This window comes from Phalacrocorax carbo, chromosome 3, assembly GCF_963921805.1.
Source record: "Phalacrocorax carbo chromosome 3, bPhaCar2.1, whole genome shotgun sequence".
Classification (NCBI taxonomy): Eukaryota; Metazoa; Chordata; class Aves; order Suliformes; family Phalacrocoracidae; genus Phalacrocorax; species Phalacrocorax carbo.
In genome coordinates, this window is record NC_087515.1 from 67719557 (window position 1) to 67746599 (window position 27043).

Consider the following 27043-nt stretch of genomic DNA (forward strand, 5'->3'; position numbering starts at 1 on the left):
ACATACACATAATCAGCCATTTCCTCAGCCTAGAAAGACACTCCAATTGAATAGATAGACAAATTTTCTTCTCTGATGGGGAAGAAATCTTATGAGCCTAAGAACAGTAGTAATGGTCAGGCCAGACATTCATTTAGTCCAATACCCAATATTCAGTAGTGTGTATCTAGAGAAATACCCAATAATCACAGCAGTTATGGACTGATCTTTTTCCCAGTGTTCCTTATCAGTTTCCAAACACCAAAAGGGACTCTGAGTTACATATTGCATTTGAACTCTTACTTTTAATAATTCCTAACAGGTTTACCCACCAGTAATTTTGTAAATATTTTAAGCTTGTATAGGTAATTGGCTTGGATCATTCCCAGTGGAAATGAGCTCTGCAAGTCAGTTTTGTGCTGCAGAGAAGTGTGCTTAGATTTTTTTTGTCCAGAAAAGAAACAGAAAAAAAATGTATTGGTAAAATACAGAACTTATTACAGAAATAATTCCAGAAATACAGAAAAGCTATTAAAGAGATAAATTAAAATTTCATATTCACAGCTTCTAATAACGGAAAAGGGAATGGGTAAATGGAAGGAAGATACAGCTTCTATTTTCACTTCTTCAGTAATTCACAACTGGTGCTGTGTAGTGTAGTTAAAAGACAGAATAAAATGAAATCTGTTTTTTACAGTTCACATTTTTATTCTATTTCCTTTATCATCTGGGAATGATCACAGGAGGATTTAGGAATAAAATATGAAAATTATTTAATCCCACCAGATGTTCTCCACTTCTTCGCACCGCCAACAGCCTCATTCTTACCAATACTGATTATCTCTCACACCATCTTGATAATGTGAAATGTAATTTCTAGGTATAAGCTGCTTCCTTAACCTTGCCAGAAACATGCAAGTATAAACTCAGAATATTACTTTATAAAAACAGCCCTTCAAAATTCTGATATATTTTATAAAATCAAATTTACCATGATCTGATACAAAAATAATATTCAGGCATTTATGCAAGTTCATTTGTTTGAGACCATCCATCAGCATCCCTACTATGTTGTCCACCCTCTGTAATGCCACAATCACCTGCAGGGCAAAAATACGAACAAAAAGTAGGTGTTAATCACTTCAATTAGAGAATAGAATTTATTTCTAGGGAGAGTGAATACATATAAACTGTAACAGCGTATGCTAAGAAAGAATAAGGAGCTCTTCTTATACGCCATTCAAGGCTAGATGCAGTCCAGACATAATCAAAGGACACAGGGGACCTAAAACCGTGGAGTAACCCCCAAACTCATGACAGGAAGCACATATAGCACATGCTACCAGGAGGAATTGTGAGGACAGCAGACTTACAGCATTCTCGGTTAAACCTGTTCCTACTTCTGTCAGTTCTGCACCGTTTAGATGCAGTCTTTACATCTACTGAGAATGGACTCAACAGGCACACCTGTACAGCTAAATAAAAATGGGAGCTTGCAGAGTGCCTAGCACCTGCACTGCTCGTGGCTACCTCCCCTACAGAAGACTGGCTATATTTACCCTATACAGCTCTTGGTCCCAATTTTTTCTGGGCCCCACATTTTTCTGTGTTGAAGATATTAAAAACAAACAAACAACCCCAAAACACCACCCCAGATTATAGCCAGTGAGGGTGGGTTTAAAATTGAAGATGTTTAGTGTGTTTTAAACTATAAAATTGAGAATGTTTGGTGCATTACCAGGGGCACAACTGAGGACAAGAGGGAATGCTTGAGTGTGCAGATGCTAATGGAAGAATACCAGAGGACTGAAGAGAACCGAGGAAGCCAAGCCTGTGGCACTCTTCCCCAAGATCCCTGTTGGGAAAGACCCTGGAGCAAATTACCCTTGAAATTATGACTAGATATTAGCCTCAGAGCAAACTAGTTTAAAGGGACAGAAAGATCCAAAGAACAAGCCACCAAACTAGCACTGTTCATGATCAGGGGTCTGGCATTCAAGCTCACTTGTATAGGCACCACCATTGGGGCTGCTTTTGAATACTTGCTAAGTAAAGAAAGCAAAAAAAGTATTTTTAAATCAAGTCATTCACCTCATTGAACTATAATAAGCTGTCTTGCTTTGTGTGAACAGAGATGAGATGCTTCTGGGGATACTATGGACAAACCCTCAAGGTCTTTCTCACCTGAACATTTGTGGCATACAGAACTTCAGATCCACTTATTAACCAAAGAAAGGATAAATATCTGAAGGGTGGGTGTCAAGAGGATGGGGCTGGACTCTCTTCAGTGGTGCCCAATGACAGGACAGTGGGCGATGGGCACAAGTTGGAACACAGGAACATGAGGAAAAACCTCTTTCCTGTGAGGGTGCCAGAGCAGTGGCACAGGCTGCCCAGGGAGGCTGTGGAGTCTCCTTCCCTGCACACATTCAAAACCTGCCTGGACGCATTCCTGTGCCCCCTGCTCTGGGTGTGCCTGCTCAAGCAGGGGGTCAGACAGCATGATCTCCAGAGGTGCCTTCCAACCCCTACCATTCTGTGACAACCAATTTAAAAATGTTCCCCATACTGCAGTTCCAATTAGTTGTCTACTACTTCACTGGGGACTTACATTCATCTACAGTTCCTTACAGGAACACTAACTGCTCATACCTTAAAAGAAATTGGCAAGAGCTTTTTCCTGTTGTCACCACTGAGGTTAAACACCTAGTTAAGATGCCCAAACTTCCTGGCCATTGAAGATGAGAGAATTTTACAATGTTCCTGAATTTCCAAGAGCTTTTTCTTTTGCACTCTTCACTTTGGTTTGCTAAAATGTAAAGCTATTTAGTACTTTTGAAAACAGTAGCAGTCCCAAAGACTTCTGATTTATACAATAGGTACACCACAGACTGATGGGGTGAACATCCTTTTTCACCTAACTGCAGAGAGATAAGGCCACTATTAATCTAAACTTCGCACAGAGACTGCGGAAAAATTAATGACAATTATAACATGAATACTTAACCACTAAAACTTGGGCCATTGCTATAAGAATTTATTTTCTTGCTAAACTGAAAGTAAATAAACTTTCTGTCTCTCTCCCCCCTGCCTTAAAGGTTTTCCTTAAACCTTAAACTTCAACATAAAGAATTAGTAGGAGCAGATAAAACAACATACAAGACTTACCCAAACATGCTTCGACAATGTAAAAGTTATTGAAATACAGAAAATAAAAATTAGACTTACTAAATAGGCTGTTTATTACATGCTTTGTATCAATGTTAATTATGGATGGGCTGTCTACTCACAATTGTTTTTCCTAATAAGCATACTGAACATATTTGATTAATCTAACATGAATTATAGAAGTTTACTATAGAGTCAGAGCAAAGATTCAAATTGGAAAAAAAAAAAAAAAAAAAAGAAGAAACTACAAAACTACTTACTCCGCTGCTTACTGGTCCAAACTTATGTCCTGAGGAATCTGGTTCTTCTAAATACAGAGTGTAAAAGTGTGGTCTATATCAAACAGTACCAAAAATGTAATATTTTACATACACGTAGAGACAGTTTGAAGAAATTGTATTTCAACAACAAATATCAAATATTGGAAACAACACTATCATTCAGAGAAAGGACACATTAAAGGGAAACAGAGAAATATAATTTAATAAGTTTCACTCCTAGAAACAGGCTTTCATTAAATAGTATTTTAACATTGTTAGAATAATGCATAAGATATTGTTTAAAATAGAAATAATATATTACAAAATAATTCATTGCAATACCACTCAAGCAGGAACTTGCACTTGCAATAGTATACCTACCTTTCATCTTCAGGTAGCTGCAGCCAGCGAAGAACAGTTACCACCCTTTCTTCAAAGGGGATTGAGCTGTATCAGAACAATACATCATCATCATGTATTTCCAAAAGCTAAAAAAAAATCTAGTCACACATTACAAAAATCAATGTACTTTAGCAGAGAAAATTGAATTCAGCTGGATGCCATTAATGGCTACTTAGCAAGATGCAAGTTTATCTATGCTAATTGTCTGTGACTCTACAGGAGTTAATGGCCTGATCTAAAGTTCCCTTGAATATTGTCCCCATTGACTGCAACGCGATTAGAATAAAGCTCCCAGTATTGCTTGTGTTTATTATACAAAGAGGATAACTGGCTTGAAGGTGCCAAATCACGTGCAGGTTTCCATTCCTGTACTGTGTTTTGAAAAAGTTTTACTTTGGGAGTGTTTTGTTTTAAATTTGTAAACAGTTTGAATACAAGTTCTCATACTATTTTGCAAAGTAGATGCTCTATATCAATTACTGAAGTAGACCAACAATAAGTATGTTGACCTGTAACAACATGAGGACACACGAAGTTAGTAATTCGGCTATTTAACACAAGTTCAAGTAACAATGTACAAGTTCCTAGGAAAAACCACATACGTAGTAAGTCAATAATCAGAATTTCCATGCTATATGAAGGTTGTAGGAATAGAAATGATCCTAAGAAGACAGAATTGAAAAGCCTGTTTTCTTGTGTGAGATTTGAGATTATTTAGTAAAGTGGTGACAAACATATTTATGTAGAATTTTCATTAGGCAGAAAATGCTTAACTACATGCAGAGCAATCACTGACTAAAATATGACTACCTCAATGTGAAATATTTTCAAAATTTGCAAGGAAAATAATTTTACATTGGAACAATTTGCTACAGTCAATAGTAAAACATTAGTTTTCATGGACAATATCACATCAAGACCCGATCTATTCACTGTATGAGAAGTTTGGATTGAATGACTCTAAACACACCCACGAAAGACTTATAAACAGAAACAGAAAAGCACTAAAGCTTCAAAGCTGGCTGCTCTTCAAGCTGATTTTTCCACATCTTTCCTGTAAAACATTTGCTGCCCAATGACAAAATGATCATACAAAGAATCTACATTAACCTGAAACAAAGTTAATTGGATCCTATCTTTTTTTTCCATGTTGTGTACAACTATTTAGAAAAGCAGGAAAAAATGTATGCTTTCTCTGGCACCTGTCCCATTGCAACAGTTAAAGTAAAATACTCATCCAAGACACAGGAGTTTACATACCTATTGTAGTTTTCATACAGGTTTGGAAAGGTTCCATTAACTGCTACATCTGATCCAGGCCAAAAGAATGTACCCGCTTTTAGACCTTGGTACATAGCTGTTACCCAAATCTGCAGGAGAACAGTTGCCATCATTAGTGCAGGTCACTGCATTAGCTGAGTAACTGCCAGATCCACTACTACCCCACTGGCTCTGCACCCTTCAGCAAGATCAAAAACTAAAAACGTAAGTGGAGTGCTCCAGACAATCTTGCATGCTGTCACTATCTGCAGTCCAGATACACACTGCAGCCTGACTCCGTTTGGCAAACACTCGCATCCCTTCTGCTGCTATACCGTGGGGCAGGCGGGGCAGGACAGAAGTAGAAACCGTTAGCTCCCATGAACGGAGCAGTAATGCAATGGTAGAATTCTCATCCTGAAAAGCGGGTTCATTTGCCCGGTGAGGAAAATACCCAAAACCATGGCTGAACAACAGGAAGGGGAAATGTCTCAAGAACACTGAAGCAAGAAGAGGTGGGAATGTTCTGAGGACCTCCAACCCACATACTCTGAAATACAGGAGCAAGACTTTGGTCAACCCTTCTGATTCTACTGCTGATATCATGATTTGCAGGTTTCTGTCTGCCTTCTGCATGTTTTCCTGCGTGACTCGTACACCGCTTTCTTCTCAGTGGCCCACAAAGCCTGCACTTGTACTTTCTTCCCTCAACAACAAAACAAAACCAACCAACCAAAAAATCAGCCTTCCCCATGTTACTAAGTAGTTGCATCTGTTCCCTTGCTTTCTTCAGGCTAGCGCTCACCCAGACTTTCCCATGTCACTCGATTTGGATGGTAGTCTCGGCAGATTTGCCATAACTGTATGATTGAACTGAGGCCCCTTCTTTAAAAACTGCATCTTCAGTCTTAGTAGTAATTTGGGCAGAGTGTAAACTTTTACTACTGCTCATTACTAAAACTGACTGCTCTGTTGATTTCCTCAGAGAAGTTAACTGCAAGCCCACTTCAGTTCAAAACCAGAACAAAATCTGGTATCTCTATTAGTTATTTTAAACTAGTTTTCTCCTTAGAGAAAATTCCATTTAAGTTCAACAAAATCTGTTACACTTTGTTTCATTTGTCATTTTACAGCTCTCATATTGCAGTCATGCTGAGTAATGCTTCTTGGCTGACTTAGAAGTACCCTCTGTACTCTTTCAACACCACTATGCATCCAAGTGATATTAAGTAACAAAACAACAGACTGATTGTACATTCTCAGCAGTATATTAATACTTACAGGCTGTCCTTGATACCACTGTGGATTAAACTTCTCTTCACTTTTAAGGGCGAAGGATGCATTTCTTTTGGGATCATACATCTTGTTATCAATTATACCATGAGATTCAGGATACAGCCCCTGTAATTGTGACAAGGTATACTCTCAATGTCATAAAGAAAAAGAACTTTCCAGCTACCTAGACAGATGTCTGTTAGACAAATATGTCCAGTGAATAATCTATATCTTACATCTACTCCACCAGTACCTCAAGACCCAAATTCAACAGCATCACCTACCACTGCTACCAAGCCCTACCTTCCAATTCTTAACTGCTTCTCAGGGAGATTAAAAAAAACATATAGGCAAGCAACTTGTGCTGGGATCAAACCAAGAGACACTGTTATGTAGTTTTAACAGACTTTGTGCTCTGCCTTCAAGCAGACTAGCTCCTTTTTACCTTGAAGGATATAACACCACCACCATTAGGACCCTGATAAACACCTTGCTTGCTACTTTTCACAAGAACAGGGAGCTGAGACAAAGCTCTACACTGCATTTAGGGACCCTCTCACCTGGTTGCAGGGCATGATTAATGCCTCTTAGCTGCATATGCAATCATGGATTTTTGTGAGGATTACACAATTAAATATCTTATTCCCAAACCTGTATGCCTCACTTACCAAAAAACAGTCCTGACAAACTGGGAAGATAAGAAAGAAGGTGCAGACCCTCAAGCCTTTGACTGAATTTTAGTTCTGACATGATGAAACTAAGAAGGACCTGCTGTATTCCAACCCTGCGTTTGGTGTTGAAAACCTCCGTTCTTCTTTTTCCTGCTATACGCAGGTGTTGATAAATTTACAAGATCAGCTTTGTGCCATTCCTATCCAGGTTTGGGTACAGTCCATCACAGAGTCAACACTAATGTGATGTTCAAATCTTTCCTTTCATTTCACACTCTTCCTTGCACCATGTCAAGATACTTAAAGAAGTGGAACAAGGCTGGCAGTTTAAGAGTCAGGCTGCTCTCACTCCAAGAGAGAGCGTGCTGCAATTTAATGGAAATATTTATCCAAATGAAGAGTTGTAAAGGGATGTGACCTTCCACCTATATGGGAGTTGTTGCAGCTAGTCTTGGAAGGACTGGATTACTTAAATCTGACCATTTAACTGTAGTGTTATATAATGACTGTTAATCTAAATCAGATAAAGAGTGTAATATATACATTTTTATATTCTGAATAGAAAACCGATTATGTTAAAAATCCATCAAAAATGTACTATTCCTATGAAGACAACTTGATAATGAACAGTCTCTTCAGTAGTGGAAACACATAATATACAGGAATTCTTACTGTGACGATGGAGTAATGATTGGGAAAGGTTTTTGAGGGATACACTGGTCTCATACTGGAAGTGTATGTTCCACATTTCTCTAGACAGAAGAAAGAAAAATCAGCAGAATTACAGAAATAGAAACTTTACAAGTTTGTCTCATGGAGATATATACATATTTTAAAAAAATCAGACAAAAAACCCACCTCAAACAACAAAACCAATAACATAAGAGATTACTGTAAAGTTTTAATTCTTTAAATTCTGGACTTAATACTTTATTCTTCTTCCCACATTCATTTATATTCTGACTAAATAGCTATACAATAGCTATACAATAGTTATACAAGTTTTATGTATTCCTAATGACTGACTTCAGTGGTCACACGAGCAAAACCTACAGTCCTTATGAAAAGCATGCATAAATAAGTATGAATAACCAAAGAAATTGCACACCCCAAAGTAGCCCTGGTGCATGGTAAGTGCAGTCTGCAGCTTGAGACCAACTAGCTACTTCACCGTGGGCACCTCCAGAGATGAAGCTGCCACTGGCACAGTGGTGCTCTGGTGCTCTCAATCACCTGTCAAATCACTATTCAGTTTGCATTCTCCTTTTTATTTAAAAAAAAACCCAAACAACTCTTATTCTAGGATGAATCTCAAAGTTTTATTCATCTTGATATAAAAATCATAGGTTTCTAAGGAGACTAGTGTACAGTATTTGTCAGTATGCAGAGTCTTTAGCCAGGCCAAAGCACTTAAGCAAAGCTTACTTAAGTTAGGTGCCTAAATCTTTGGTGGGTAGGGGGCAGTTAAGAAGAAAAAAAAAGCCTTAACGACTTCAAAAATACTTTGTGATAAAACCACTTCAACTGATGCTAAACAGCTCAAACTAATGATCCTATAGAAAGAAGACCACTGGCCGCCTTCACTAGCCCTCTGGGTCATTATATATAAAATAAAAAAGAAATTAAAGGTTTTTTAATATAAAAAATGTTGTGTCACTTTGAACTAATAGGATTGGGGCTTTGGATTAGATCTCAGCTGAAATAATCAGTTTGAGCTAACTGGGATAAGAAGCCACCAAGCTGGAAAAAGAAATCCTTTAGAGTTACATAGACATCCTCTCCCCCATTTGCATTCTGTAGTAACAAATCACCACGTGTACCCTTTTTGGTACTACCACACACTTCACAGAACCACAGAATCACAGGTTGGAAGGGACCTCAGGGATCATCTAGTCCAACCTTTAGACTGGGAGAACGGGATTTGTTCAGCCCTGAGAAAAGGAGGCTTAGGGGGGATCTCATCACCATGTACCAGTACTTAAGGGGTAGCTACAAAGAGGATGGAGACTCCCTTTTTACACAGTCACATGGAGAGGACATGGGGGGATGGACAGAAGTTGCTTTAGGGGAGGTTCCGACTGGACACCAAAGGGAAATTTTTCACAGTGAGGACAGTCACCCGTTGGAATAACCTCCCCAGGGACACTTGATGCATTTCAGCAATTTCCAAATCTGTTGCTGAGGCTGTTTTCCCAAATCGTAGTATTTTGGTCGGGGTGGTGGGGAGGGAGGTTGGGGTGGCTTGGTTTTGTTTTTAAGGTAAGAGAAAACTACACTTAAACCTTGTTTTGTCCAAAATCCTAGGGGGTTTTGCTGGGACTTTCCATAAGATTCATTTTTCTTCTTTTTGGCTTACTGTCTTAGTTAAAGACAACTGAAGACAAAAGGAGGGTTTATTTTAATTATGTTATCACAGCATAAAAGTATGTGAAAATATCTTCTCTGAACCCCATATGCACACATTATAGCTATGCCTGGGTTCACCGAGAACCCTCAGCTCCATGCTGAATCACCCACCTTTCAGCAGGTAGCAGAGTGTGCGTATAATAAAATTTACTGAAAGTGAAATACTGATACTGTCTTACAGGAATCTACTCTAACAGATTTCTCCAAGGAGACATCAGAATCTCAGTGTAGGCACGGCTGAACTAACAGGACTAGACAATTGAAATATTTTTATCAAACAGAAGGCTGCACTTGTTCTCAAGAGGAAAATCCAGGGATTTAGCACAGTTCTAATCCAATAAAGAACTGGGCAGTCCGATAAGTCACTTAATGTAAATAACTCTTCACTGCTTTGTAAATGCTGTCATTCATAAACCGTGTCTCTTTTTGAGCATTTACTAGTCCTGTAAAATGGCTAACTATGAACTACAAAAGGATTCAATATAGTTTTTCAGCAATAGTCCAGCAATTCATCTGTTATTGTTACTCATCCACCAAAGAGGGACAGATTTCATTACCTCTTCCTGCACAGTAAAGTATTGTAGCAGTATTTAATAACGCATAGAAATATTTTTACAGTGTGATTGCTTCCATCATTTTCAGTGCCTACAGACATGGGGGACCCAAAGCACATGGAAATTTGAAGCCACAGCCCCTCAGTGTCATGTGATCTACACCCACCTATTTTCATTCATTCATGAGACTACTTTTCTCTTACTGAAGAAAATTTGCCTTATCTCAGCTTTTCACCCACCATTTTACTATAAGGGGAAAAAAAATACTAGAAAGCAAGGTTTTGTAACAAAAGAAAGCTAGATATATTGTGGTATATCATAAAAGTCTTCTATCAGATTACAAGCTTCCTTTTTTACAAGATTCCTAGATAAAAACAGATTACAAGGTTCCTAATTACAAGATTACAGGTTCCAGAGTAATATAGAACTGTAGACATAATGCAGAAATAGTCTTTTTCCCCAGACTGTTCCTTATTTTATTCTGTGCAAAACATGTATTATTAGACAGTCTATTTTCAGAACCCTTCAAAAACCTAAGTTTTGACCATCAAAAACTCCACAGAACTGGAGAAGTGAAGTGCCTTTGATGAGATTTGTATTTCTTAGTGGTCAGAATTTATCATGGCTTCAATGGAAACAGGAATACAAGTTTACTAGAAGACAATGAGAGGAGTTGCACTGTAGCCTATCCAGACCAAAGAATGAAGAAACTTTACACGTGAAAGTGGATGTCGCAGCCTGGCAGTCCTACTGATGCTTTGTGGCACCATCATCTTGTATCTCAGCCAGAGCTATAACAATCTGTAATAGTCGACCTCTCCCCTCAATACCCAAGAAGTCTTCTTCAATTGAAAATTTTCATAACTGCATGTTATGAAATTGTTTCAAATGTCTTGTTTTATTCTAACATGGAGAAAAAAAAAAAAACCAACCTAAAACCTCAAATGCATCTGTGAATTGTTATTCTCTGGAACAGATCAAGTTGTAACAACCGCTGTATAAAAAAGCAAGTATTTTTACTGAGTTATTTTCAGTCAAACTGAAACCAGCCACCCCAGGTAGTAATTTATGAACGACAAGAAGATTGGCATATTTTTCAGACAAGAAATGCCATCGGTTCTTTACAGACCACAGCTAAAATAGAAACAGGAAAAGTAACTAAAGTTACTTAGGCATTACAAAGTTAAGTAAGACACTACAAAATCTACATTAAAATATGTACTTATAAGGCTCTCATTTCTTCTGAAAATGTTTGTTAAATGAAGTTTTTATTCAGATTCATCACGTTTCTACCAGCCCTTCTATATGATCTGTTCCTAATCTCCTCCTTCTCTATCTTCTTTTTCAAGTATAATGAAATGCTTTCTACCTTGCTTTCCATTTTCCAAAGCCATTCCACCTAAATATGAGACAATATGCAATACAGAGTAAAAAGCATGTTTTCTCCGCTTTTAAAGAAATAAAGTAAGCTCACAGCAAAAAGTGCCCATGTCCTAAATACAGCAAGGGCTACTTAATAATTTTTGAGGTTTCACTGAATATCCAAGGGGTCCTTTCCTCACACCCTCCCTCTCTTTGCCCTTCCACACCTCAAGTTCTCTGTCCACAGTTGCTATATAGGGCAACAGCTTAAATTTCCATGGAAGAGTGAGGATTCAAAAGAGTAAGCATAGCTGCATCTGCAGAAAAAACAAACTCCGTGGATTTTTCAGATAAGACATCATGATATTGCTTAGACAAAGAAACTACTCACGTAATTTGCTAATAACAGGTAGAAGTCCACCCCAAGTCTGCAAATACTCTGCTCTGAAGCCATCCAATGAAAATAGTAACACTGGAGACTTGGTAAATCTGAACAAACAGAAATTGAAGTATTAAAAGACAGGCTCTGAGAAATAATTTCCTAACACTTATTTCAAGAAAGTTCCCCCCATATGTTCATTATGGGACTATAAACCAGGCTGAGGAAGAAAGTCCTCCTAAGCAGGAAGGTTCGCAGGCTGGTACAGTGGTGAACAGACCACTCGTCCGGTCCCTCTGCTCGTAGGCTGGCATAGCAACGCTGCCCAAATAGTCTGAGGATTGTAGCAGGGCATGCACAGGGAAATCATAACAAAGCTGATTTCACAAAACCCCAGAAAATAAAGTACAAGCCAAGATGCTAAAATAATCCATCTGGTGGGTTCAGTACCTCTTATCTTGAAATCAGTCCCACTGCAGCAACACTCAGCCCCTCCAACCCCCCTCCTCCCACTCAGAGGTAAGAGCAGGGAAGGAGAAAAGGCAATGTGAAGCCATGGCTTTCCTTTATTCACTTTGCTCCTGAACAACTTGTAGTACAGCTGAAAAAAAGGGAATTTATCTTTTTACACGCACAGTGCACAAAAATGTAAGAAAGTCTAGTGTACAGGATATGTTAAATCAGCAAATAACACACATTTTTCTTTCCATCTTATAAAGGTCATTTAACCAAGAACTGAACCACTATCCCTTTTGTACCACAAGTACTATCAGTCTCCAAACTGAAAAAATGTGGCCCTATGACTGGAACACTGAAACAACATTTCAGCCTGGAACCCGACAGATAAACTCAGAACCTGATTTCACTAGAACCAACAAAAATAAATTCTCCCATCAAGTCTCCACAGGACTTATGTTTTCCAACCTGGACTTCTTCCCAGCTTCAACACTGTTCAAACAATTTCTCTCCAACTCTAAGTACTTAAACCATTGCATCACAGATGGGAATAGTCATCAGCAACTTCTTCCTTGAAGAAAAAATAGCCTATGTTTGACCTATACGTATGACATGTGAGACTGCAAGAGATCACTGCAGTGTAGCAACAACCACTGAAAATACAGATTCACATAAAAGAATCAAATATATTTTACATTACAATTGCAACCTAACTTTTCCTTTTTATGTTTACAAATTGTAAAACGAAAATTTTTTTTTAATCTTTGATAGTCACTGTTTTATTTTGGGAAACTAAAGTACAACAAAGATCAATATTTATAAAGTGTTGTCAATTTCTTTAGTGAGGCACCCCACAAAAAAATCCAAACTGCCATTTACAAGTGAAACATTTATAAGCTTTATTTCAGTCAAAAAAACATGACTGTATTAAACTGAAGATTAGTCAGGCAACAAAAACGTCTATCCTAAGAAAATTTTAATCAACAGTTTGGACAACAGTTCAGCCAAAAGGACTTCATTAGTGAGAACCATTGCATAGCCTACTCTACGCTCCAGACAGGATAAAACACTAGGATATATTTGTAAGATGTGTGTTTGTAGCCTGTTTTTAATTTGTGGTATATTTAACACAATCTTTTCAAAATCTTAGTAGGGGCAGTTAGCTGGGAACAAGAAATGAATAATCTTCAGACCAAGACTAAAGTCCTTTGGCAGGAAAGGGTAGGGAAACTTCATTATTACCTTTGCCCGTATTACAAGTACTTTTTGCACCACAGATTCTAATCTCTGCAACTTTTGCAAATACCTTCTCCACCCACCCCCCTCCAACAAATTGATTCCCTCCAACACAGAGGTCTAAAAATCTACACTGCAAAGTTTCCTGAAATAAAATATGAACTTTCAGGCAAAGACTGTTGAATATTACTTACCAACAAGTCTAACTTAAAAAGATGTATTTAAAACAACTCAGAAAGGGACTTTACGCAACTGTTCCTGGTTTGGCATTTACAAGTAAACCAACTGTTAAGTACATGTTTTGGTTGTCTGCAAATGCAGCTACTGACCCCCTTTGCACATGTAAAATTAAACTTTGCAAAACAGACCATTGCCACAACTAGGAAGGCTGGCCATTTCACTTCTTGTATACTGCTGAAACTCACATAGTGAATTGCCCTGTGCTCAGGGTAGCAAACCATGACAGATCATGTGAAACTACACTCTTTTTGGAACAGTTCCAGTAAAATCCCCAGACAAACTGACCTGAGCTCAGTTCCGAGATGTACCAGCGATTTCCATGACCTTCCTGTCAGTAGACAAGGTTACACTTGCTACTTCAAAAATGTGCTACCATGAGCAAAGAAGCCTGGGATACTCAAGTTTTGGCTGTGCCAGTGATTCATTCTGGCTGTGTCCAAACAGTATGACAAGGGTGTTTCACAGCTCTTGGATAAATATGTATGCCACAGTCACATCCTGACTCCAAACTGAAGGAAATGCAGTGGTAATTATCCCCTCCTATAAACTGGCTTCTATGGAAACATAATGCAGGCAATACAGGCTTGCTGTGGTCTAGCAGGTTCACCAGTCTGCATGATCAAGAGCCCAGAACTGTGGATCACACTGCCAAGCTGACCTGCCTCACCACAGGCAAGTTACACCACAATTAAAGGAAAAAAAAGACAGAAAAAGAAAAAAAGAAAAGAAAGTCCTCTTCAAAAGCTAAGCATACTACACAGAAAACTTCCTTTCCTCCCCACCATACGCTACTGCCTATATACAGCCACAAAACATAGGAAGTAAAGCTTTCTTTACCGGTAAATGTATGAAATGCCTCAACAGGAGGCATGATAGAAATCTTCAAATATACAGGAGACATCTGCAGAGAGGAAAGGAATCAGCTGCTCTTCCAGCTCAATGAAGACAGAACAAATGGTAACAGGCTTAGAGTAGAGCAAAAAGGTAATAGGACATCAGGAAAACCATCTAGCTAAGCACTAGGATAAACTGCTTAAGTAGGTTTGAAGTCTCAGAGTATCATTTAATTCCTAGAACAGGGGGAAGGACTAGATCATTCCTGAAATCTTACAGTCCATTAACTTTAAAATCCTATTAAAAAACTTAGAACCTAGTCTTGGAAAGACTTAGATGTGCACTTAGTTTTAAGCATTTGATCAGTCTTACTGAAATCAAGGGATTTCTCAGATTAAACACCTCATTGAACACTGCACCACAAGAGTAAACCCAACTTAAACGAAAACAGAATAAAACCAACAATTTGAATCCACAAAACATCCTCTATTGATATGCACAGAATCAGAATTGATATCTTGAGGCCTCAAAATGAGCACCAAGCTAAAGTCACCTGTACTCCTGCCTACTCGACCATAGGAAGTAGATTGTTTACGGAGTTGTTAGTTTTGGAAGAGCCTTGTGCGCTAATAGTCTGAGATGAGCCTCAGTCAACACTGTTTGATTCAGCTTTGACCACACATCACGCTTTCCTGTATTGGGTTTTATTGCAACATTTTTGGTTTTGCCAGGATTAAAACAATTTTAATAGAGTAACTATGCATCCCTTTCATGTGCTGAATGGAAAAAAACAAACAAAAAACCCTAAACCCAAGTTAACCAACAGGAGTTGCCCTAAAGCATTTACACCATTAACTGTGGCTGTGGATGTGCACAAGGCTTTTGCTTGTTTATCCACTCCTTGGTCTTGCGTCAGGGAAGTCAACATCCAGGAGTCAGTTCCCAGCCCACAGTCCTGAATGGTCCCTGTCCTCAGAACTGGAAGCTTTTGCCATTAACTTCTGAACTGCCTGGCTACCACGCTCCTACATGGCAGCTTATCAGATACTTGGACTCCCAGATGGAGAGAAGCTCCAACTTCTGTCTTGAGGAAGGTTCTGAAGTGTCAGCATTTGTTATCACTCTGAATCAGAATGAAAAGTGCCTATTTGGTATAAAAATATTCCAAAAGGAAATGTATTTTGACAATATTATAATTCCAATGAATAAATATAGCACTATTTAAATATCTTAACGTAAGTCAAAAAAGTAATGACATAATAACAAAAGGAAGTGTTTTTGCTTTACTAAAAATATCCCTAGCACACCATAATTTCAAAGTCATCAAAATTAAAATAGGTTCGATTTTTTTGACACTCTTCAGACAAGAATATAACTGAACTCAACTCATTCAGTAAGCTATTTTCCAGTGGAACACTTTTCAGTCAAGAATGTTTAAGTCACTTCTACTAATAACTTATAAATGCAGTCATGGTTTGCAGTCAACCTTAGCTTTAAAGTTAATTTGAAGATCCCACAGCAGAAACATTACCAGAAATGCAGGCTTTTTTCCTGGCTGGGAACTTTGCTGTACTATTTGAGCCCAAGTGCTGATGCCATAAACTACATGAGTCATCTCTCACACTGTACACATAGCTTGCAGGAGCGGGCCCAACGTGGAACTGAGCCAAAAAATAAAAGGATCCCACGTCATTTTACACCTTTTAAAGAAAGTAGTTCAGACAGCTTGATAATAATGCTGTCCCACTGCTGGTGAAATTGCAACAGTGATCCACTCTGCAGCTCTGGGGCTGGAACAGGCAAGGAAGTGGAAAGGTCTTCAGAAGTGACTGGGGAGAGAGGCAGTCTTGGGAGTCAGATTTCTGGGTGGGTCACAATATTTGGGACAGTGCGTATTGGAGCATACACAGGACAATAATGAGGCTGGCACAAGGCAGAGCTGCCTAGAGCACACACATCTGTGAGAGAAAGTAGGGTTCAGGAATAGGCGTATCTTGCAAGTCAAGCAAGCGCTGGGATACATGAGCACTGCTGGGATAAAGCAACCTGATCTGTTAGTAAGCGCTACCAAATGCTGGCTGAACAGGTGTCCTTCTCAGTCTGGCAGCTTCTCTCACTGTGGATAAGAAAAGCAAGCAGGTCCCAGGAAGGCACAGTAGGGAAAATAATCTCAAAAATGAAACGTAAGCAAAGAGCAGAGCTATGCAAATATACAACATCCTCACCCTTTTGGACACTGAGGTTCAGTAATGTCCTCACACTCTTCTTCAACCCAGCTTGCCTCTCCTTAAAACAAATGAGTGCAATTTTATTTTTTAAGACAGTACATTCTTATTTATAAATGCAAGCTTTTTCATTTTATTGGATGCTTTTAAAATTATATTATGTCCTTGCTCCTTTCATACAAATATGGGTGTATATATAAGAGACTGTAGGAATTTGTTGAGGATATCTACCTTTACAAACGGCATGATAATTGACACAGCAATCTTTATTTTCCATACAATCGTCAGAACAGGAACAATGGTATTCTGGTCGCCTCTTCTCTCCACACCTAAATTTACTGCAGGTCCATATATGCGCTAAAAAACAGACAGGAGAAGACGACAGCACAATGATTAATACCAGTGTAAAAGTTCTGTCTCAAATGTGTACTCACTGAAAAACAGTCCTGAGGGATCTCATGCATGCATAATATTGCAAGCTTTGGCAGTTTGGAAAATAGAAACACCCATGGCTAAAGAATCCAAGCACATACCCATCTGAATACAATTATGCAGCATATGGTAATAAATATCACAAATAGAAGAGGTCAACGTAAAGAAATCTGTTTACAGACCTCCTAAAGTATAGTAATTTATGTGGATTTCATCTGGTAGATGCATACTATAAAGAAGCTCCCAAACAACTCCCCCAGAAAAAACGCAAACTTGAGTCTGAGTTTGGAATGCCTAGCATTCCACTGAGCAGCACTAATTTATTCTGACTTACACCGAAGTCACAACGGCTTTTACCAGTCACCATCAAGCACTTCAGCCTCCTTCAGCACATCTTAGGCATGGGCATAACTGTCACTATTTGAGACTATATACATAAGCTCACAGGAAGACCTACTGACTTCAGCTTCATTGCTGTTTTTAGTAGAGACCTTTTTTTCTGAACCATATTGATTTTTCTGAATGGAATATTCCAATACATCCTATCATTTGAAAATGATCATTTTGTTATCAGTTGTAAGCACAAGCAGATTCTTTGCAGTCAATGAGGATTAACATGAATGAATTTACCAACAGAGTGAATACTTAAGTGATGGTCTTAAGAAACATGGAAGCCAAATCTAAATGTCTGAGTAGAGGACAATCAGTACATGACCTTCATACATGACTAGCAATTAGAAATCCCTAAAGGCATTCTCAGAATGTTAATCTCACTTTCAGGAATACCGAACTTCAGTAACTCCACCAGTATCAGTGGATCTTCACTTCTGTGAGAGATAGAAGAATCTATTATGGCTCTAGTTACATGACACTATTTGGAAACTAGAATTTGATTCTCCATGGATGTTAAGGCTAATTAATTAAAAAAAAAAAAAAACAACCCCAACACCTAACAATGAATTCTCATTCTTACTGCTAAGACAGAGTCTCTAGTTTGTTTTTAAAGGATGCTTTAAACTAAGGGAGGGTGGTGTAATGAAACAAAGGAATAAATCCCATACAACTATTCTATAAGCAAAAAGCTTCATGCAATTTTGAGGACCTTTCAATAATAGTCAGTTGATGCAGAGATCTGAGCTCAGTTTAATCATTTGGTTTTAAAAGTCAACATTGGAATTTTTAATTTCAGGGTGAGACTACATTGACAAATTTTGCAAATACACATAAAGAGGAATCAGAAGAAAAATAGTTAACTGAAAAGAATGCTGCATATGAAGCATTAAGACAAAACCAGAATAGAGAAAACAGTCAGGTTCTGTCCTTAGTGTTACTACCCGCACTAACATCTTTCTCTGTAAAATGCCTCTGTTGTGCTTTTCATACCTTCGCCTATCTGACCTTTGCTTTCTGGCAAATCATGAGAACTGCTTCCCACTTCGCAATCATTCTCCACCAGTGCAATCTGTTTTGTCACCCCACCTTGTCCCAAAGGCCAGCACGTGACTCTTGCTTCACACTCAAGCTGGGGAGTAACAGTGCAGAGGGCCTGGGTAGCTGGGTAGGGAGAGAGCAGCTTTCACAGAGCAGCTCTGTCCTCCTCCTTTCTCACATGGGTGATGACAGAAAGATACAATTTTCAGAATGCACTCCTATTCCTGGCTTGCCTAAGAACACTGGAGATGTCCCTGATGCTAGGGACAATGCAGGTCACTGTTCTCTCACCCCCAGACAGAGAACAAAAGGCTGGCTGAGACCTCGAGTTGCAGTTGTTCCTCCTCTTTCCAAGAGGGAGGGCAGCAGCACAGTCCCTTGCAGCCTCTTTCCCCACAGGAGCTATGGGAAAGCCAGCCTACCGGCTACGTCAGCTTCTATGTAGTCCAGCTGAGTGAAAGACAAGCTTTGTTTATGTACAACAGCAGCTGCACCAAAGCCCTGATGTTTCCACAGGAGTCCCCAGTACTACTCTCACCACTGCAACTCCACCAGTGGTTGCAACAGCAGGAGCACTAAGAGGGGGAAACAGCTGGTATCAGAATGACCCTGCTGTTCAGCAGCCCATCATTTGCACTCACGGCCCATCTGAAAGAAGTCAGGGGTTACAGCCACCCAACCACAACAGTACTCACATATGCAAAGTTGTCCTACATCACAGAATAGGGGAGTTTGCCCCATAGCTTTTTCCATCCTTACCTGGTTGTATACATGCTTCCTGGTAATCTAAGCAGCAGTTTCCAAGCTTGACGCAATCTCTATCACAACGGCAGCTTCCAAAGGTCCTTTCAAAGCAACGACCTTTGCAGGTTTTCACTGTAATATTGGATAGTGTTAGATGTCAGTGGCTGAGCCCAAATCAGTCAATGTGCAAAAGAAACAAGTAGGACACAGCTGGTCCTTCCACAACTTACAGATGGCTGCAAAAACAGTGACAGCCAAAAGAAAGGGAAATCTTTATTTTCTGTTATTGAACAAAAATATTTTTTCATCATATTGAACGAAGGGTTCTGTTCTGTTTCAGCAGGAACATGGCATTTCATTATTGGCAGAAATAAGTGAAGCAAAAGACTACAATTCTAGTTGTGACGGTCCCTGCCCTTCTGTATCACCAGAGCACACAAGTACAATCATTCAGAAATACGGCAGATCTCTATCAGAGGAAATCTGAACCTAAGTTTTCAATACAGGTCCCCTAAACAGTGAAATGTTTTTGCAGAGAACACTGATCATCATTTTCCCATCTGACAGTGTTCCACTTTCTATAAATAATTAAACATTAATTAGAATCTAGACTGTATTGGCTATGCTTGCAACTCTCCCATGCTCATGCCCTGTTTGAATTGCTGTCTTCATACAAATCAGAGGAACCGAAGAAGCCCCAGTTCCGCATCCCACTGTACCAAGGTTAAGGTACTGTGTCAAGACACAGGAAGGGCTGTTCCAAACCTGACACAGAAGATACGAACTTCAGCGTACCGCTCGCTGGCTTAATTTTTGTTCAGTTTTAATGTTTTTTAAAAAAAAAAAAAAGGCATAGCATTCTTCTGCTAGATTGGGGTTGCCTGGGGGAAAAAAATACTGGTGATGTGAAGCATTAACAACACTTAAGTAGCTGGTCAGTCTGTTTCATCCTGTGCAATCACCAGAAAATAATGAGGTGAATCCTTCACATCTTTGGCTCTTCTTCTCAAGAATTTTGAGGTATGTGATATTAGGAAAATAAGACAATATGGAGAAGCTGTAATAAAATGAGAAAAAACCCTGAACAGATTCTAGTGGTAAATTAATAATCTGAATTTTGGTTAAAAATCATTGCAAGACTGTTTGTTAAACAGATCAGCTCTGGAATTATTCTAGATAGTTGTTCCCAAAGCGAAGTTTGATTTCTTAAAATATCTTTCATAACCTTCTACCTGAAGAAACTTCATCACTAAAAAAACCACATATTTTTCAGGACTGAAAACAGCCAGAGGAGTTCCACAAGGAACGTTTTCAGACTACAATTCTAACCAGTAAAAAAAATAACTTTTTTTCCCCCCATAATTGACTGGAAAAGATGAAAAACAAATGTTCCAGGACAACATGAAATATAAATTGTTGGGTTTTTTTTATAGTGAACTGAGAAAAGCCAGCCATGTGACATCACCACAGTGAGACTTGGGATACATGGAAGCTGCCAGACCAGACAGACACTGAGTGCCAGGATCAGTTTACCTCCCAAGTGAGTACACACAAGTGCTGAGTACACCTGAGGTTTATTTCCTGGTATTTTCATTCCCCTTTAACTGAAACTGTTTCAAGTAATGCATCCAAACCTCTTCCTGCAGCAAGAAAGGGTAGCATCCTGATAATATCAAAATTAATTTACCGAAAGAAAAACAAAAAAAGGAATTGTTTAGAAATATTACTAAATAAAAGGCATACTAGTTACCATCTTTTGAACAGCTAGGCTTCAGGCCAAATATACATCCTAGGATTGTCGTTAGCATGCAGACACAAAGTACCTGTGGGACAGAGAGGAAAAGTAAGTAATCTTAAATGACCACTGAATGGTTTTGAAAGTCCTCATTATCTCTATAATACTATACAACTGTACTGAAATTGATAAACATGCAGATCAGGAATCAGGAGGTTGATTTCACAAGCAGTTTTCACTCACACAAGTAGTTACGTTGCTTGCAATTGATTACTGGTGCATGAACATGAATATTCTCAAGACTGGGTCTGAGTATTTAATTTCTTATCAAGTTATTTAATGTAGATGTGATTATATATTTCTTTCTTACAAATAAAAAAATCAAGATATTTATGGTTACATATATATCAGTTTTATAGAAAACTTTCTTTGCTCCACCTCTTCCTTCCTCCTAGGTTGTTCTAAGAAAGTGAAGTTTTGCCATTGACCACAGACTACAAACTGAAGGCATAGCCCTTAAGTGATACCTATAATTTTCTTAGGCAGGAAAACTTTTTCCCACTTCCTAGTATCTAGTACATACTAGATGTTGGTCCATACCATGGTAGGCAACTGTGGGATGTCACATTAGACTGACCACAGTGTCTTACACTGACCAGAAACTATGCCCATGTTTATTTTGGATACTGAATGTATTAAAGTTATCAAACAAGCACCATATTGTCTTTGCCCAGCATATTAGGGCAAGATCTAATGCCTACTCAAATACAGGGAAAGGTTCCTTTTATCCTCATTAAGTATTGGATTTGGTCATAAACTCTTTAGGAAGAGGATACACATTATCATCGCATGTAGAGTAATTAAAGAGTCCAGAGAAGCCAATAATGCACTGATGATAGCTATTCTATTCAAGTGTAGAATGTAATAAGGTAGTTTGCCAAAAATCCTGAATGAGAAGGCACTTTAATAATGCAAACTTTCTTATTCAGAAGTATTTAGGAAGGCATGGGTAGGAGAGAATGTACACATGACTTATGGTCATTGTTTTTTGAGGAAAAATTGCTTTCAAGCAATACTTCAATAACTTTACGTAAATGCCCACACAAAGTCTCTCCCTTTTTTCCCCTCCTCCCCCATCAGCAAAAGCTGCTGGGTCAGTCTTTTGAGTATGATGCCTGAATTATGTTGTGGTGTGGCAAAAACTCATCCCATTTTAAAATACACCTGATTATTTCTTAAGCTTATTTCTTTAAAGACTGTGAACACTTTGGTAAATAAAAGCTATTTGTGTTGGTTTTGACAAATACATAGTTCACTATACAATTTTCTTCACTGAACAGTTTAATAAAGACAGTAAGAAAGCAATTTCTGGAATGGGTAGCAATGAAATTCAGGTAGTCTGGATTTGTGAAGTGTAAATTATCATAGACCATATTAACCAGTGTCAGAAATATTACATATACAGCATTCATGAAAAAAGGGAATTATAGACTGGACCCGATGAAACTTTGGCCTAGAATTCTGAAGCAGGCAAGCCTGGAATCTTAGATTATTCAACACAATGTCTAGCAGAGAAATAGGTACTTTTGAGTTCAAATCTATGTTTGAATTGACAGGTAAAGGAGGAAAATAATACAAGAATGAGGAAGAAGTCTGGCACTATCAATGCAAAAATGCACCTAGATGCACTACAACTGATAGAAAGGTGTCAGTCTCCATTAACCCAGCTGTCAAGAATGAACATGACTACAGAGCTGCATACTTGCCTTTTTTTTTTTTTAACAGCATGCTAACATGTATTATCAACAACATTTTCTGTTAAATTGGTATCAACAGTATTATCTTCCATGTAAATTGTTCTGGGCCTTTGAAATCTTCCATATGAAATATTAGCTAGACAGGAGCACGTGCACAGCTAAGTAGGTAACATGTCAGATGCAAGATGTCAAAGCACAGTAAAATCAGTGAAGAGAGCAAAACCTTTTAACTTATATATTATTATTTGGAAATTACAAATTGGTTAATTTGTTTTTAAAAAGCCAGCTTTAGAACACTTTATTTCAGGGTGATGATATATTACTCCCAGAAGGCCCTGCTACAAAGATCAAACATTAGAATATCTCTGGTGTGTAACCACAAACACACTTTAAAATAAACACAAGCCACACCTACTCTATCTGTAGGATCTTTATTCCCATATCTTCAAATAGCTACATGACCTATAGGACTTATGCCACCTAAGGCATCCTTGTAATGAAAACACATTTCAGTGACACTAAATTGACTATTAATATTCCCTTATGGAGCTCCAGTGTAGTTAAAGCATGTTTAAATATCAGGAATTTTATTGTAAAACAAAAATAATGTAAAAATAAAATCTTAATAAAAGCCATTCCAAAGTGGCAGCATTATAATACTTCCCAACTAAAACCAGTAAATCCTCACTGAAGTTCTCACAAATAACTCCTGAGATTTTGGCACCATATGTTACAAAAAAAAAAAATATCACAGTATTGTATTCCAGGTTTTCAGTTTTACACTTCCATGAACACAATCAATTCCAACAAGCAAAAACATGAAAAGATTATGTTCACTGAAGCATATGAACGTTCTTTTGGGTAGAAAATACTACAAAATGGTAATACTACTTGATACAATAGTGCAACTTGTTGCCTGCAAGCAGTACTCTGGAAATCTCATAGCATCCCAAACCACAGCATACTCCAGATGCTCTCTGCGTCTCTACTACAAATCAGTTCTGCTCTCAAATTTCTTATATATGCACAAGGCAAAACATGGTCGAGGTCCTTACCTGGTATACTATGTCCATCTACAATAAACTAAGATCTTGGAACTTCTATTGATTCATTACATTCAAGCCTTTCCTTTACTTAGTCCCACTAGCGAAAATTTTAGTAGAAATATTTTATTGCAAAATACTAACACTTCCCCCCCCCCCCTTTTTTTGCTTTTTAATACTTAAAGAACCTTCACAAAAATGTTAAGCTTAGAGGTAAAACATTTGACAATATTCTGGGACAGTCAACTCCAGTCTCGTAGACTATACCATGGAATTGCAACTTAGTGTTCAAGGCTTTGAATCAAAGCTTTATCTCGAGCCTTAATGAATTCAGTCATGTGGATATTATCCCCACAAATGGCACGAATATTCAGCTGGAACAACATTAAGTAACTAATACTGGCCAACAGCAGCAGGAGTCCTGACTAGGCACAGCAAGAGGTGTTACACTCTGCAGATGAAGAAGAATATTCAAGCTAGCTTTAAAGATTGCCCAGGTACAGAAAGTCATCTCCCTGCTGCAGCCCAAATTTGGACTAATTTGCTTTTCTTCTTGCTACATGGGACCTCACTGCAGCAGGTAGGTCACTAATATTACCTGATCTATTTTGCATACAGGTAGCTCAGGTTTGGGATGCTGCAGTCTGCTGTGTAAAGATTATATATTTTTTTAAATTTATATAAAGACACATAGCTGCACATGTAGCCTAAGGTTTACTATCAATAACTTCATTAGAACCCCCCCAGCACCCTGCTGCCAGCACCAGAGGCAAAGCTTTAGCTACTACCACACTGTCAGACTAACACCTGCCTTCAAGGTTTAGTCTGTCTTTTAAACAACAGGAGAAAACGTTAACTGCGCTCTCTCACTCTCTCCCATATTCTTCCCCTCAAGAGGAAGCAAGAATTGAGAAAAAGGTGCAATTAAAAAAGAATATGGGAATCCAACATTTAAGTAGGAAGGCAAATAAAATTAAAGAACCTGGCCTTGTTATACATAAAAGTAGCACATTACATTTTTATGGTCTGTAACTTGAGAGATTACCAGGACAAAATGGCAGATTTTGCTTTAATATAATCTGAGAAAAGTTTTTAAACCAACACAGTAACAACTGCAGAGAAGAAAGTGTCCTCTTTTGTTTTAAAAGTATTTTTTAGAAAGTTTGGTTTGGAATCAAAAAACTGTCATCTAGGGATGAATCTCTGTCCCATCACTGCTTCCTTTACGTGGGAGGAAGCAATAAAAGCTTTGCTTTGTAAACATTATGGTGGTTGAGGATAGGTGGTTGAGTGTCTGGAAAACTGCAATCCCCGAAACATTTCAAAAGCCTTTTATTTTGAGCCGGGCAGAGGGAAATATGGTAACATGGTTAGAGAGCAGAATCACTGCTGTCACTCACTTCTAGAACTGCAGCTGTAGAGAATTTGTAAGCAATGGTTTCAGGGAGCTCGTGGAAGGGCCACAGAGCCAGCAAGCTAACAGGCTGCAGACACTGGATCCCAGAGAGGTCAGTCATACTGTACCAGTCTCAGTGACATACAGAGAACTCTCTCACCAGCCTTAGCTACTGTCACCTTTCCTTTGCTATCATATTTTACTCTTCCTTTACACAGTCAATGCCACTGTCCCGTTCCCTCCACTCCTCCCTAGCTCTATCCATCTCCCCTACTCCCCCTCTACTCTTCTGTTCTACATTTGCTTTGGCAAAGAATGCATTGATATTTCTTTTAAGGAATAATCATTCTGAATTAAGTTTATTTCTGCGTTGATCTTCCTCACTCTTTGCCTACCATGTACTCAGTTGCTTTCCATCTTCCTTTCTTCACCCCTGGTGTTCCATGGCCAACAAAACTTGTCACTTAAAGGTTTGGGGCACATTCATTAACAACTACGCAATTAACAAAGCAGCGATGTAAAGTAGTGGTTTTCCATTCTAATCTCCATGATTGATTCTCACAGTTGTGTCATGACTATCCATAAAGGGAGAACGTCTAGACTGGGTCTGTAATGTCGGTATTACAAAAACCCATGGAATTTTCCAAAACCACTGGGATCCATGAAGGGCACACTATGCTTTCACTGTTATGTGCACCTAGAATAGATGATTAATGACCTAGACCTTAAACACCAAAATTTCTTTGAGAATTTCATCTGCAAAAGTGTAAAGAACACAGTAATAAATAATGAATTTCAAGTAAGAGCAGAGTCTCCTTCTGCCTTTAAAAGGGCATTATTAAAAATGCAGAAAGCATACTGTCCAGAGAAAAAAAAACCTTATCTACACTTGCCAGGGCAGTGAAGCACTTATTCATGCCTGTAAAAGTTACTTCTGAACAGGGATAATCCCCAACATCTCAGTTTTACTAAAAAGCAGGGGATACTTAATAAAGTGTACTAAACTGAAAGGACGTGGATACTTCAGTCACACCAGCACAGCTACATAAATCACCTAAAGCCAATACATAACTTTTATTGGCTTTAGGTGATTTATCAGCAGCACTGAAGCAAGTCCACCACCTCCTCCATGCATCACTCACGTCTTCTTTCTGCATTTGAAACACTTTTAAGCTCTTCAAAGACTTGGTTCTGTTGATCCACACTCCGCACCTAGAGCCCATGAGTAAGAGGTACATATTCTCCTGAAAGGCATTAACATATGAGCTGTTATCAAAGCACACACCTTTCAGCCCTGGCTGTTTTGGTTTTCAAGGCATTTTATACCATGGGAGAATTTAGAGAGATACTAATGTGCAACTATATGCTAGCCAAAAAGAGGTGGAAATGTGGCTTCTGGTTAAATTCCCAGAAAAGATAGCAGTTGACTCTGCTATTTAATCAGCAGATAGGTTTTTGTAAAAACCTATGGGTAAACAGGACTGAAAACTGATTTTGATTTATGAGGAAAAAAAGTAAATATTGTACTTGCAGACACAATTCTTTTATTTAGCACAGCAGACTATGAACACAGAAGAAAGACCACCACATACCACCTGGTTCAGTGGCAACCACATATGAATGCATGCTTACATAGAAAGAGTAGAAACTGTCAGTATTACGCCAACTCTAAACTGTTGTCCAAACAAGCTGCACTTGACCCATGAATAAAAATGAAACTGGAGAAGAAAATACAGCCTTGAGCTACCTTTGTGCTCCTTCTATTCCAAAAATCCCTTTTCGAGAATAAAGCTAAAGC

General features: G+C 38.5%; 1 protein-coding gene across 1 annotated transcript in view; it reads right to left on the reverse strand.

Moving 5' to 3' along the window:
- Positions 1–27043, reverse strand: part of ENPP1 (ectonucleotide pyrophosphatase/phosphodiesterase 1) — a 57383-nt gene that overhangs the window by 21235 nt on the left and 9105 nt on the right. Inside the window, exons 2-12 of the mRNA XM_064447271.1 lie at positions 21065–21137; positions 19330–19446; positions 16939–17064; positions 16708–16768; positions 11729–11826; positions 7688–7767; positions 6351–6470; positions 5070–5179; positions 3789–3854; positions 3408–3480; positions 971–1079 (exon numbers count right to left, since the gene is read on the reverse strand). Of these exons, the coding sequence (XP_064303341.1) occupies positions 971–1079; positions 3408–3480; positions 3789–3854; positions 5070–5179; positions 6351–6470; positions 7688–7767; positions 11729–11826; positions 16708–16768; positions 16939–17064; positions 19330–19446; positions 21065–21137 (1033 nt within the window). The remainder of the gene's footprint in view (positions 1–970; positions 1080–3407; positions 3481–3788; positions 3855–5069; positions 5180–6350; positions 6471–7687; positions 7768–11728; positions 11827–16707; positions 16769–16938; positions 17065–19329; positions 19447–21064; positions 21138–27043) is intronic.